This window comes from Stegodyphus dumicola, chromosome 1 (assembly GCF_044657685.1).
Source record: "Stegodyphus dumicola isolate Sdum_Otavi_A_Nest chromosome 1, ASM4465768v1".
Lineage (NCBI taxonomy): Eukaryota > Metazoa > Arthropoda > Arachnida > Araneae > Eresidae > Stegodyphus > Stegodyphus dumicola.
Window position 1 is genome coordinate 143,694,434 of NC_140768.1, and position 16,099 is coordinate 143,710,532.

The 16,099-nt window shown below is 31.2% G+C and overlaps 1 protein-coding gene across 2 annotated transcripts in view; it reads left to right on the forward strand.

The window, feature by feature from the left end:
* The window catches only part of LOC118203465 (ATP synthase subunit b, mitochondrial-like), an 80,752-nt gene that overhangs the window by 34,788 nt on the left and 29,865 nt on the right, over positions 1–16,099 (forward strand). For both annotated transcript variants that reach the window (XM_085821525.1, XM_085821529.1), the window contains exon 2: positions 7,702–7,744. In XM_085821525.1, the coding sequence (XP_085677651.1) occupies positions 7,702–7,744 (43 nt within the window). The remainder of the gene's footprint in view (positions 1–7,701; positions 7,745–16,099) is intronic.

The window sequence follows — 16,099 nt, forward strand, 5'->3', positions numbered from 1 at the left end:
AATTGCTGCAAAAAATGGATAAAGACATGAAGAAGGTGACAGAGAGGTTAGTAAAAACAAAAAAATTTCGATTGACAAGTTAGTTGGTATTCTCGGCACAGCAATTACGGGACTTAAACAGCGGAATTTTGTAACTGAACAAGAAATTATGTCTGTTTATAGAATTAAAGAGAAAGTATTATCACATAAAACGAAGCAACTTAAACAACTTACATTAAAAGAAATGTTTAATAAAGTAAACAAATAAATATTAAGCTTTTTTTTTTTTTTTGTAAATTTTGATACCCTTTAGATCATAATTGTTCTTTATTTCATAAATTACGGTTTCATATTTTTAATTTCAGAATTTCTGCATGCCATCTTACGAGATTTAAACTGATGATCTATAATCTGGAAAAATCGATAATACTGTATTTCGAAAAGCTTTACATTAATTTTGAAAAAATAATATTAGAAGTTTGACTCCCATACGATAAAAATTAACCAAAGTATTTAATTTTCAAAATTTGCAATTTTTTATGTCACTTTCATTTTGCCTTTAGAGGTTAGTTATTTAAGTTAGAATAATTCAAGGAAGTAAATTAAATGCAAGTGCAGCAAAAAATATGTATAATTTAATGGGCCATACAAGGAACTGATGTCAGACTTTTTTTACTCTAAGTATTGCTGATGCGTATTATATAGGGTATTTCTTGAAATAACCAAATAATCCATTGTTTTTTCATTCAAAGGTTATTGAAACAATAGATTGAAAGTGGGGGGGGGGGGAACATAAAATGATGCATTTTTGAAAAATGACTATATTTTTTTTCTCGTGAACAGGAACTACTACTACCAGATTTTGTAAAAAATATGTAGAGCTTTTTTTCGTAAATATTGTCAGTCTAAAGTGCAATTCAACCTGATTTCAAAACTTCAATTATTAACTTTTCGGTACTTTTCTGTTTTGCCGGTGCAGGCAATAAAGTCGCCAGTAATGGTACAGTTGATGCCAAACAGAATATCCTCGCTGGTAACCTTTTACACCTCACTTTCAAAATAAGTCGCAGCTATTTCTTATAGATTGATTGTTTCTTTCAATACTGGCATACAATTATATAGAATTTTTTCCAGATAGTTCTATTTTATGCTCGAAGGCCATTCGCGGTAATTAAGTCATTTAGGATGCAATCACCCTAAGGTAAAGTGACCACATTTTCATTGAGACAAAGTGGGACAAATGGAATGAAATGAGAATTGTAATTTAGTTATCAAAAGCAGATCAATAATTCAAACAAATATTTCTCATTGTATACATTCATATACTTGTCTATAAATATACAAAAACATATTTATTATTAACTATTGGTAACTATAAAAATATTTGTAAAAAACTATGATTTGAATAGTATGTTTTTTAATGAATTAAAAATTTTATTTTTAAAAAAATTATGATTTTCTTTCACGGTCAAATTTTTTTCTGAGTGAATACTTTGCAATAGATTCGGATCATTTATTAAAATGTCGTGAAATTTCTCACATGAGTTGGTCAAATTATATTTTATCCTTAATACAGATTTTAAATTTTTAATGTTCAATTGTCAATATTTTATTCTGCTACAAAAAACACATTCTGTTGCTAAATTTGTTCCTGGAAGGGAGAGTGCATGTTCTACAATTTTCAAAATATTTTCATAAGGAATATTGTTCTGCTTAAAATGAAGGAATAACTCCATCAATTTTTTGTCTGTTTCCACATTTGCAGACAACCAACATTTAATTTTTTCTTCTTTAATATATCTGTTTACTAATGACACCTCATCAAAAAGATCATTTGCACAAATATTTTTTTTTCGGAAAATGGTTACTAATATAATAAAAAGATTTTTCCACATATTCCCATAAAATCTCCTTTTTTAATGCCACCCAATTCTTTTATATTTGATTTCTGCTCTTTCACAAAAATCCTTCAAACTGTCAACCAGCACAGTATATATATAAAAATATGAATAAATTTTTGCATTAATATTTTCAAGATCCACTGGAAGTAAGTTAGATGCTGTTTGAATAGTACTGTGTAGAATGTGCTCTGCACAACCTACTCCAATAATTTTCTGATTCAAATATTTGTTAAGTTTCGTAAAAACGTTATTGATGCCTCTTCTAGCTTTTGCACCAAATTTAAGTTAGTGTTATTCTCACAATAGGCAATAATTTTATTGTTCAAATTATTCTTTTTTAAAATAGTACTTATTGAATCAAAAATTATTTGTGAAGTTTCACCCGGCAATGAAACAAAATCTAATATTCTAATTTTGATCCCTGTTTCTGGATTTAACAATCTAAGTCTAACAATAGTGGGAAATAATTTTAAATCTTTGTGGTTGCAAGCATCATAATATATGGATATAAATGTGCATTTATCTAGTTCTTTCTGCAATCGTGAAAACGAATATAGTGAAAAACATTACAAATAATTGCTTTGGTTTTTGTCCTTGCTCATGCAAATTTTTTGTCGTACAATGTTTTGATCATTTGCGACATACAATCAATTGATCTGAAACTTTGATTGGGGTTTATGGCGTGAAAAGCAAATAGCCCTTCAGCTAATGCTAGCTGTTCCTCCGTCAACAATATATATTCCTTGATGAGACATAACGACAATGATCGAACACCACCAAGTAAATCTAACTCATTACATTGCCTAATTTAGTTTACTCTGCATGCATTTTATGTTTTTTTTTTTTTTTTTTTTTTTTTTTTTTTTTTTTTTTTTTTTTTTATGTATTTTTAATTTCTTTATATTTACTATAATAGGTAATATATTTTTACAGTACATTTAAAATAAGAAATGCAAATGTTTTCTAAAAAGCGGGACAATTTTAAAAATCAGCGGGACATGGGACAATCCTCCAAAAAGCGGGATTGCCCCACTAAAATCGGGATGTATGGTCACTTTACCCTAAGGCTAAAATATAGAAAAGGCAAAGTCAAGGGTTAAATTCATCAATACTAATGAGAATACACTAGTGAAGTAAAGCACTGCGGTTTTACATAATTTCTGAGTAAGCTATTCGTACAAATTGAAATAATTCTTGCATTTAAACTTATATTCCAAATTAAAATTTAACTTGAAATTAATGTAGATAATTTCTGAGAGAATTAGATTTTTGTAGCGTAGTTTACGTGATATGAGAGGGATCAAGTGATATGAACCGGCGAATCAGGATGTTAAACCATGGTAAATTCTTAAATTAACCTCTTTTTACAAATTTATTGTATTTATTTATTGGCTTTTTACAAAATTTTAAATGATATTAAAATGTTTATGCCTTCAAAATAATAATTCTTAGAACTAACATTCGTTAACATTTTTTATTTGTGTATATTGTATGTTGTCGTCAATAAAGTCTGCTTGGCGAGATTTGGGCCAGCAAAATGAAAAAGTACAGGATTTTCTTTTAACTGTGTAGAAATTAAATAAAAATAACCAGAGTAGAATATCATACTCATTAGGATTTAAACAAAATAAACCCCGTATTGTTAATATTTTCTACAGCGACTTATCTGCACTATATATGAAATTATTCTAGGTTGCGATTTTATTTTTCAAACTAAATTATCCTACAGTTAATCTTTATTTGTAATACAATGGGCGAATAAAAAGTATATATCTCCTATTACCTGCTGATGACAAGAAATCAGCACCTTCAAATATTAGCAGCTTCTGGCCTGTAACAGGTAAATAAAACTAATAAAAATATCAGTTTTTTTTTAATTTAAAAAAATGGAAAATTTCTTCATGCAGGATGCTAATTAAAATCAAAGGTTTTGCTTTCTGTCGAGAGAAATTAGTTTTTACCATGCCATTTGCAAAACTTGGCTGTATAGCCAGTTGAAATTAATAAAAGCATTTGAACGTTTTAGTAATTAGTAGTCATTATTAGTTTATTAATTTCACTATATAAAAATGGTACATATTGTAATTAATAACTCATTATTGTTTAATCAGCTTGTAAATCCAATAATGGAAAGAAAGTAAACCTATTCAGTTTTCATGAGTATCACTATTATTTCAATAAAATTATGTGCATAAAATATTGTACTGAATGGTTAGAGAACATTATGCAAGATACACATGATGAATTTAAGTCAGAGATAGACTTTGAATTCTTGGTACTTTTCTGTTTTGCCAGTCGGCAGTAATGGTACAAATGATGTGTAACGGAATATCCTCGCAGGTAACCTTTTACGCATCATTTTCAAAACAAATCGCAGTCATTTCTTATCAGAGTGATTATTTCTTTCAATACTGGCATACAATTACATAGAATGTTTACCAGATAGTTCAGTTTTTATGCCCTAAGGCCATTTGCGGTAATTAAGTCAATTAGGATGCAATCTCACTGCTCACCCGAAGGTGAAACTGTAGAAAAGTAGAGGGTTAAATTCTTCAATTCTAATGAGAATGCACTAGCGAAGTAAAGCACTATGGTAATTACTAAGAGAATTATATTTTTGTAGCGTAGTTTACGCGAGATGAGATCACTTGGTGTCACGTGATATGAACCAGCGAATCAGGATGTTGAACCATGAAAGCATAGTAAATTCTTAAATTAATGTCTTTTTACAAATTTATTGGCTTTTTACGAAATTTTAAATGATATTCAAATGTTTATACCTTCAAAATAAAAAATTCTTAGAACTAAAATTTTTTTGTGCATACTGTATGTTGTCGTCAATAAAGTCTGCTTGGCGAGATTTGCGCCGGCTAAACGGAAAAGTACCGAATTCTTCATTTATCCATAACAAATAGATAAATTCTCTGCATTTTGGAACTACAGTAGAACTTGGAGACACGAATTTAATTCGTTCCAGCGTTGACCTCGTTTAACAAAATTCCCGTGTCTAGAAGCAAACTTTCCCATTGAAAATAGTGAAAATCCAGTTAATCCATTCTGCACCTCCAAAAATATCAACATAAAAATCAATTTCTCCAATAAATAACACTGGTAAATAATATAACTGTAGTTTACCTTTATCATAGCTTCTGCCACCGAATCGCCTTTTAACTGCTTCTCGTTATTTCACACCAACAACAGCTTCTCAACATCTGCTAGGAGTTTTAGGCGGTGCTTGGCAGTAACGGTAATGCCTTTGGCCACATCAAGTTTCTTAATTTCTTCCTTCTTTTTCAGAATAGTGCAGATCATTGATGTCGAACGGCCGTAAGTCTTCACCAATTCTGTCGCTCTTACAATATGCTTATCTTTATCTATGATTTTTTTCTTAATTTCAATGGCCATGGCTTCCTTTTTTTTCTTTGCAGCACTATCTGAGGCAATAATCTTCTTGGGAGGCATCATAAAATAATTATTTTCACATTACATGTAAAAAACAATTAACTCACAAGGCACAAACATGTAGATCAAAGAACAATGAGTGATCTGATCCCCAGAGTCGAGCCAGATCAAGAAATGGCGCCACTCATATAAACAGCCTGACTCCTTGCTCGTTACTCGAGTCGATGCTCGTACTTAGGAATTTTTGCTCATACTTTCCTCGTAGAGGAAGAGGTTCTTGTACCTTTATAGAGGTGCTTGTATCTCAAGCTTCCACTGTACTTTATGAAAATGATCATGCTGAACTTGAGTAGTGAGTATGCTGCTGAGTTTTAAGTAAATATTTTATTAAGTTATGGATTATATTTGATTTTAAAATGTATTCAAAATTAAACAGGTTAGCCGTAATATTTGTATATGTTTCTCTTTACTACTTGCACAGTAATAATTGTGATCTGACTTTCTGCCAGTTACTACCCTTTTTTTTTCCACTGTGTTGATTTTATACTGATTATAACTAGCAGTTTTAACCACTTTGACAAAAACTTCCATCTGTAATAAAAATGTGTATTCACAGCCATTTTTTATGCATATTAAGCTGACAAATGTTAATATAATTATTTGAGTTCTGATAAACTCCTAGAAGGCTAGTAGGTTTAAGAAAAGTGCGGAACTATTCTTATATGTGCCCTCAAGTTGCCAAACATTTTTGGCAAGAAACTCCATGGTGCCATATTACTATCTAAATTTTTTGTCTACATTTCGAACTTTAAGCCTAAAATGTCTCCAAAAATGCTGTTTTCGCACATGCAAAAACCACGTTTTAAACACACAATTTAACCTAAAAATTCGAAACAAAAACAAAAAATTTAGGTAGCAAAAACATAGTTTCTAACCAAAAATATTTGACAAGAATCCATGTACACAGCGATATGTTTTAACTTAAAAAAAATCTATGAATTGCACAATCTAGGCAGCAAAAGAATCTACGAACTACACACACCTCACTTTAATAAATTAACATAACAATAAATTTAAATGAATACCATGTACACAGCGTTCTATTTCACCTTTAAAAAACATCTACGAATTGCACAATGTAGGCAGCGAAAGAATATACGTACTATGCACACCTCTCTTTAATAAATTAACATAACAATAAATTTCAACGAATACCATGTACACAGTGTTCTGTTTCAACTTTAAAAAATATCTACGAATTGCACAATCTAGGCACTCTGCACTAATCAACAAAATAACTTAATAAATTTCAAACAATTCAAAAAAAAAAATAAAAATAAAAATAAAAAATAAAAAAAAAAATAAGGACAGAAATTCATACTAAAAAAACAGTGAACATAACATTCTACAAAATAAGAACAATAAAATAAAATGCACTTGCCATGAATGAATGCTTTTTTGAACAGCAGAAATGCCAATTTCATGCCACCACATAATCACTCATATTTATATGACAGCCAGACACACAATCCAGAAAATTCATACTATGGTTCACAAATAAATGTTCAAAACCTTCTTTTCCTAAATCCTTGTAAGATTTCCAGCCATCCGAAAAAATAGTTGTACAAGGCTCAATCCACTCTTTAATACACTGCATCAGCGTTTCCTTACTTCTATCATGCACAGCCATCGAGCCCAGACCCTCTAGCAACCACATCTCTCATTGCAACATAGGCCATTGCAAAACATGCACGACATGAACCAACGAGCAATTAAAACACTCTAGAAAAGAGTATTCAACGTCAAAAGGGTTGTCGTACAACATGCAATCGTGCCAAAAACCAGCGCAGAACACGTATCGCCACATTTGGTGATCTTAGGGCGCATATAAGAGTAGAGCCAAAAGTGCATGTTGTATTTCTCTTTTCAGTGTTTCTTAAGGTACAGTAATGGTTATTGGCAAAGTTAAACAAAATTAGTGTTAGTTCAAAAATTAGTTCATAAATTTTGCAGGATTAGTTTCGATGGTTTAAATACAGAACCATCTTCTTCAGCTGCCTAAATGCCAAGCAATGGTATCAATTAAAAGCATATTTATTACTCTTTCCTAGAGACTTATGTTACTTTTTTTACCTCTTGTTTTGGTTTAAATATATTTAATCAAAATACTAAATTTTGCATAGAAACAAGCCATTTTACATCTAAAAGTACATTAAAATTGCAATATGTTTTAAAATAATCTTGCAAAAAAGTACCTAAAAGATCATTTTCTATTTATTTTAAAATGTAATGTATTTAAATGTTGACTACCAACTAATTTTTGTATCAGTTTGCAAACTGCTGTTTCTTCATTGTATCAGAAATTAAAAAACTTCGCTTGCATATCACCAGTTTTAAATTTGGGAAAATTCTCTTTTAGCTCTCACCAATGCTGTTGCTGTTCGCTTTTTAGGACCTGCTTAGTAAGTAATTTAAAACAATCAGTTTTACTTCCTTTTGTAAGAAAGGTGTTTCTGTGAAATATGTTACTGATAAAAGGTATTTTTATCTTTTATTAGGAAGTTTTTTAAAACAAAGATTAGCTAATTACTGTAGTAGAAAGGAATGAATAATTTTTGAGAAATTATAATGTTTAAAAACATTTTGATACATTATAACTTGCAATATATTTGATTTTTTGCTTTCTTTAGACTGTGTTATATTCTTCTGTTGCATTTCCTCCCTTTAAAATGTTGATAATTTTCATCTGTCCAATAAATAGAAAATAAATAATGATTTCTTAGTGATGTTCTTTATTTTTTCAGAGTCTTCATTATTTTTTTTCCTGTCAAAATGTTAAACATATTTAATTTATCAACACCTGAAAAAAGGAGCAGTTTTTTACTTCATTGTACAAAGTTTATTTTATTTTTATTCCTTGTATTGTAATCCTGAAAAATTCTGGGTTTCATATTTCAACGAAAATATCCATTTTGACTGCTATCGAATGCAATTTAACTATGTTTTTGTGTGACATCTGTATGTAAGGATAGAATAAAGAATTCTTTTTCTCCAAACAAATTATAAAACTGATTTAAAATGGATTCAGAAGATATTTTTTTCATGGTGTCTCTACCTACATACATTTGTATCTCTCATAACTCAAAAACGAGTAGCCTCAGAACTTTGAAATTTTGTATATAGGACTGCTATAACATGAAGTTGTGCACCACCCTTTTCTGGTTGCAATTGACCGCATCAAAAGTATAAATATATATATAAGAATTTAGCAAACATTCTCTCATTTATATAAAGCTACTTTAAATTTTCACTTATGAAAATTCACTTGTAAAGAAATAAAAGGTCTGTTTCTACATATGTTTCTCTCATAACTCAAAAACAAGTAGTCTCAGAACTTTGAAATTCTGTATATAGGACTGCTATAACATGAAGTTGTGCACTTCCCTTTTTTGTTTGCAGTTGACTGCATCAAAAGTATATATATATGTAAATATGAATTTAACAAATATTCTCTCATTCAGATAAAGGTAATTTAAATTTTGGTTAGAGTTGACTTTAGGGTACCCCTTGTATTATCGCGAAGTTGTTGTTTCAGTTATCTCCAAGTTGTTCCGTTTATTGCCAAGTTGTTCTTTCATGTATGGTAACCTGAGTTATTGAATGTTATGGAAACCCTATTATGATGTAATCATTTGCATTATTCCATGAAATTTTGAATCATGGAATGTTTTGTAAGGGCTTTTGTGGTGTGTTTTTTTAGAAAATACATTGCTTGTTTCATTGTTTAGACAGTAGAATGACTGAATGTAGTAAGATTAATTTGAAGTTTCTATACGATTTGGAATGAAAGGGGGAAAGTGCATTAATTGACTGCGGATTCTAGTTCAGATAATTTTAGGAAGTTTTTGGATACCGTTAAGGAAATTTGTGTGCCACAGAGGTAAGTAAGTGGATATTTGCTTTGTGTAATGCTTAAATGCATAATCCTTTTTTATGTTATTGTTTGGTTTAAAATGTTGTTTATTGAGATTATGGTTTTTTTTTTTTTTTTTTTTTTGTTTGTTTGTTTGTTTGTTTGTTTGCCTCCTCTGTAGAATTGGGTGCTCCTTTGACTTTTTTTAAGTGAAAATATATCGATGTGTACATGAACAAACTCAAGGGCTTAGGTGCGCAAAGCCTAGTTTGTGCAATTTTCTGATGTTTTTTGAAGTAAAAATAGGTCGATGTGTACATGGATAAAGTCAAGGGAGTACATAGTGCCAGTTTTGTGCAATTCTGGGATTTTTTTTAAGTGAAAATAGGTCGATGTGTAAATGGATACCGAGTTTGTGCAATTCTTTGTCTTGCTATTTTGGCTTTATGTAGTGGCGATTTTTGGCGCAAAAATGCCTAATTTTTGCCAATTGCTAGTGTTTGCCTAGTTTGTGCCAATTGCACAAATTGTGCAATTCTCTGATGTTTTTTGAAGTGAAAATAGGTCAATGTGTACATGGTTAAAGTCAAGGGTGTGCACAATGCCATTTTTGTGCAATTCTGGGATGTTTTTTTAAGTGAAAATACGCTGATGTGTACATGGATACCGAGTTTGTGCAATTCTTTGTCTTGTTATTTTTGTTTTATTTAATGGCAATTTTTGGCGCACAAATCGCCACTACGCAAGCCAAAATAACAAGTCAAAGACTTGCACAAATTCGGTATCCATGTACCGCCAACTTTTGCCAAGGGGTGCCCTAAAATGAAAATTCAATTGTATACAAATAAAAGATTAATTATTGCTGCAAACTAATTAGCAATGTCATTCAAATTCAAAAAGCATGTGTAAATTAAGTGAAAGTGTTTAAAAACATGAATTATTATAACATGAAACATGAATATTTAATAATCCTAAAAATTTAAAAGAATTTTAACAATTCATTTGAAAACAAAACACAAACATGCCTAAGTATTTTCGTGCATGAAGCTGCCATATTTGTTTACATTTGAAACTTGGCAGAATAGGAAATGAATTATTTTTGCCAAGTGGGACCAAGATGAAACTTAGTTTTGAACACAAAAAAATCTGCCTTTTTACCTGCGGGCCGAGCCCCTTATCTCCGCAGATAACAAATTATTTAAGTGGTCTCATCAATATTGATCCCAATACATTGCATCGACTTGAATGTAGGGATTACATGGATTACCTTTTTCCATAAAACAAATCATCAAAAACTAAATTAAATGATTGAGAAGTTTTATTGGTGTGTTCTCTACACACTAAGCACATGACTAATAACTGACATACAGATGGAGACTCTCTCTTCACTTTTAAAGTTGCAGTTAAAAGAAAAACAGAATGAAAAATTAATAACTTGAAACGGTAAAAATATATTTACGGGTGCCCTTTGGTGAAAATTAGCAGTGCATGGATACTGAGTTTATGCAGTTCTTTGACTTGTTGTTTTGGCTTTGTGTAGCATTAATTTTTGCGCTGCACAAAAACAAAATAACAAGTCAAAGAATTGCACAAACTCAGTATCCATGTACATATCGACCTATTTTCACTTTAAAAAAACATCAGAGAACTGCACAAACATGGCATTGCTCACTCCCTCTACTTTGTCCCTGTACACATCGATGTATTTTCACTTAAAAAAGTCAAAGGAGCAACCCAATTCTACAGTAGACCCAAACAAAAAATACATAATCTCAATAACCTACATTTTAAATCAAATAATAAAATAACATAAAAAGGAAATTCATCTTATGCATCTAAGCACTACATAAAGCAAATATCCACTTACCTTATTTAGAAATTTCTGAGTCCTTCAGTCTGTGGCACACAAAATTCCTTAACTGCATCCAAAAACTTCCTAAAATTATCTGAACTAGAATCTATATATCGGTGTAACCACATAAATTCATAAAAATAAGAGTAAAAAATATCCACTGTAGTGTCGGACTGAGGTCAAGAAACACTGTAAGTAGAACTTCAGTCCATTGGAGAGCTGTGAGCTTTAATTGCAGATTTTAGGTTCCTATGGAAATGCTCTATTTTTCCATTACATTGGGGATGATAGGGCATGGTGTGGCAAATCTTTGAACCACATGTAACAGCCAACTTTTGAAACAGTTGTGATGTAAATTGTCTACCTTGATCTGTAACAATTCTGTTTGGAACTCCAAATCTGCGTATCCAGTTTTAATAAAATGCTTTGCTAACTAATTCTGCTGTATTGTCTTCCGATGAAATCCTCTCAACCCAGGAAGAAAATCGGTTGATACATGTAAGGCAATAAATTTTACCATTTGAGGGAGGCAATTGACCTTTTAAATCGATATGGACCACACTCAATCTGGAGTCTGCTTTCTGGTATTCTCCCAACTTTGATTTTGTGTGCCTGGTCACCTTGGCTAGGTATTCACTTGAATCTTTCTTGATATTTGGCCATACAAATCTGGCAGTCATTTACTTAACTGTAGATTTGATGCCAGGGTGCAAAAGACCATGTATATGTTTTCTTTGAGATGGTTTAGGCAACTGCTTTCTGCATAGTGCAGCAATCTGGTGGTGAAATAATGAAGTGAAAGGTGTTCTAACATAGACATCAGCTTTAATTATTATTATTATTCAAGCGTATGGAATTTTGCATATTGTTATTATGTAGTATCTGGCTTACATTGCCATTACTTTTGTGCTGCCATTGAGTTGTGTTTAACACAAAAGATTTTGCCGTTAAACGTAAAATTCAGGAGGAAAAAAATTTTTAACTTCCTTTTGTAGAACTTTATTTTCCTGTTCTTTAATAAGTATTATTATGTAAATGATTTCATTTTAATCGGATTGTTTTGAAGTGTGAAAATTGCATTTTGTTTATAATTTTCATATTTACCAAGGTAGATTTTTTTTAAGAATTAGAATTATTGGACTGTTTAAAAATTAGCAGGCTTAACATATTATCTAAAAATTACTTACTTAAGGCTATTTCTTGAAATCAAGGTATATGTTATAATTTTAGTCATTTAAGCTAAGGTTTAAGATAAATGAACATCCTCTAGAAAGTCTAAATAATGGACAGGCTGGGTATAAAAATGATAACTTTTGTTTATATTTACTAATCAAATTAATGTTTATATTGAATAAAAGTGGTTAATTCTATATTTAACATTTTCAAATAAAATTCCAAGCAAATGGTAATAAAATACCAAGCAATAGTTGTTACTTTCTGATTATTTGTGCTCTCAGTCTCAATATTCGATAAAATTAAGTTTTTTATGTGCTTTTTGAGTATACATGTGACAAAAGTGACCTTGCACATGTGCATACTATATGTGTGATTGAATATGTATGGATTACACATTTTGCATTCAACTATCATTTTGTTAAACAGCTGTAAAAATGTAAATTTAGTGATATAAATTTTTGTTTTTGCTCATAAAATTTTGTGTTTTATAAAATCCTTTTATTATTATTTATGAAGAGAACAGTAACTGTCTGTAAAGATAGTCTAATATATAGTTTTCCATAACCCGTTCACTACCGCTCCCTAGTTAACTCGGGCTGAGAACCGCACCCGGCTCAGCATGGTTAAGGCTCCGAGTTAAAAATGTGACACTGAACTGGTTAAGTCACAAAGTCGGTTTGAGTAGGTGACTTTTCATGGGATGCAGATAATCAGAAATTACCAAGTATTTCACCTTTAAAATTTCAAGAAATACTATTCTACGAAAATTTTATGAAGAGAAAAAAGTATTAGAACCCAGCAGAGTTGCCAACTCTCCCGATTTTCGACTGCTCTTTCTGCCAACCTGATTTACAATATATTTCTCCTGACTTTTTCTTATTCTTAAAATTTCTCACAATTTTTATGGAACGTGGCTTAATACTTTGTTATTTGAACAAAAAAAAAAAAAAGTGATTTTGGATGTCTGAAAGCAATTAAATGTTCTCTAGATTATATCTAAAAGAAAACCTTGCGAATCAGGTAAGAATTTCTGCTTTGTTAGTGAGAGCATACGTATCCAGAAACATCGTTCACCGGTTCTCCAATGGGCATCGACCTCCACTGCGTGTCATCTGGTATATATTAGCAAATGAGCACAAAGCAAGCTCAAGGCTGTTATTTGGATGTTCTTAAGTTATTTCGTTCATCTTGTCCTGAGTTGTGTGAGTACACGTGTCTTCAGAAAATAGTTTTAGAAATTATCATCATTGTTATGTCTGCGAGAAAGGTGAAATACTTGTGCACATTTCAAAAATCGTACACAGTAGACTTTCCTTCCATTATTTCCTCAAGGAAATGTAATAAATTTCCGATGTGTACCATCTGCCATTGTGATTTTTCGATTTCGCATGGTGGAAGGGCGGATGTTCTCAAACATGTGCAAACACAAGAACAACATGAGTTGTTTTGAAAAAAAAATGAAAAATTAGATTTTTCTTTGGAAACAAAGGACCAAAAAGTTATTAATGCAGAATGTCTGTTCTCTGCCTTTTTACTGGGGCACAACCTGCCACTGAATGCATCGGATTACGCTGCCGCTTTATTTAGAAAAATGTTTCCGATAGTAAACTCACTAAGAAATACTCAAAGAGCTGCTGGGACAAAAAACAGGTGCAATTGTTAAAGAAATGGGTTTGAAAACTAAATCTTCATTTATTGATTGCATTAAAACAGTTCCGCTGTGCCTCTCTGCTGATGGAAGCAATAATACCGATTTGAAACTGTATCCAATTGTTGTTTCTTTTTTTAATCCAGAGTCTTCAAAAATTGAGTGCAGTTTACTTTCTGTCCCCACTTTAAAAGGACCACAGTTTTTAAACTGAGGTTTTTGGAGTGTAAGACAGGAGTGTGTTTCTTTCTGACCTCCACTTGCTCCCTGCATTAGGTCCTGCCAGCGCTGATAATTTGCAATTGTTCGTCTTTACATTACCGCTGCCAACATTCGAATTTGTTATGACGATAGAGTTACCGAGTCAGCTTAAAATGAAGTTAAATTGTACAGTCTTTGATCACTAGTCCATATTTTTAGTTTGCATTTGATTCTTCTTGCATTAAATTATATTATTACATCACCACGAGCTGTAATTGATTTTTTTAGCATAAGAACATGGATGGTGGTTCAGTAAAACCATCGAAACTAGTCCTGTGAAAATTTTGAAAATTAACGCTGATTTTTGTTGTTTGACTTCTGAATTAGTACTTATTCGGCATGTTATTGTATCTTAATCATAAGAACATGCTTTATGTTCTTCTTTTTAAGTAAGAAGCTTATTTAAATCTTTGTAGTTACTTTCAGATATAGCGATAATTTGCTTCACATCTGTCTGGAGGGTTTTGGACTATTTAACTTTTACCAGATCAAGTAAACTCTCATAAGTAATTTTGGAGAGATTGACAGATTAGGAGATACAACACGTAGAAACTAGTGAGAGCATTGTCTTGCGTATTGAGACAAAGTTCTAAATGTGTTAGAAAAGATGCTTAAAGAGCATCTTAATTGATATAAATTAGCCAAAATTAAAAAGACGCATAAATATTTGTTGCTACAAAATATAAATATTTTGTAGCTTTTAATGTGTAATTATTCTAATATCGTTTAAGAATCAATGCCATAAATTACACATATTTTAAACTGTGAAATTTTATTATATTGTGATTTAATAAGGCCTTTTTTAACAAATATTGTTAAAAAATAAATAAAATTTAATAGTGGCCATGTAAATCCATAATGACTAAGGTTATCTAATACCTAATTGAATTACTTATAACTAACTGGTTACCTTTAAAGATTATCTCTGCATTTTAAAGCGAGTTATTGCCTTTCATTAGGTCATAAGATAAAACACAAAAATTTAAAAATTCATGTAAAGCCTATTCTTTGCATCTAGTGAGACTTCAAATAATGCGAAACAACTTGTCATCTCTGGTGCTTTAGTGGATTATTAGGGCCTTAAACTATATTAACTGAGTTACAACCCCTGGAACTCTACAAGAAGTTACGACACTAACTGCGTCAGTTATTATGAGTGCAAAATATTTAATGATAAATTTCATAAACTTTATTTTATTCTTAAACTTACTAATAATTATATTTAATAATAATTCATCCTACTTATGGATCTATTTTATTTTTAGGATGGTATTACAAAAGTGAAGCTCGGCATAGATACTATTTTTAATTGAATTTATTCAGTTCCCATTTGCTTATAGGTCCTTAATTTTTTCATTAATGGTCCTTAAAAGTACTTAATTTCCGTGTGCAGAAATGTGTACGAACCCTGTAAATGGAGATGTAGTTACTACTTCCATTGTTAAAAAATAGGTTTGAGAAAAATAAAGTAATTTCTGCAGCATTCACAGCAATTCAACTGGCAATTCTCAAAATATGAGGTGTATTCGGAAACTAAGTACTGTTTTGAAAAAAGAAAAAATAAAACAATTTTTTTCGAATCCAATTTTATTTTTACATGAAAATACATGTCTTAAACTATTTTTCAACATAGTTTCCGCCAATGATCAAACACTTGTCATAGCGGGTGACCAGTTTTTGTATACCGTCGTCAAAGAAACTTCCCGCCAGTTTCGATAACCACGACTCCACAGCATTTTTCGTGTCATCGTCAGATCCGAAGCGCTTGCCACCAAGCTGGTGCTTCATGTGCAGGAACAAGTGATAGTCAGACGGCGCCAAGTCTGGGCTGTACGGCGGGTGATCGAACTGCTCCCAATGAAACTGTCGAATTAACGATTGAGTGACGCCAGCAGTATGGGGCCGAGCATTGTCATGGAGCAGCACAATTCCTTTACTGAGCCTTCCTCTTCGTTTGTTTTGAATGG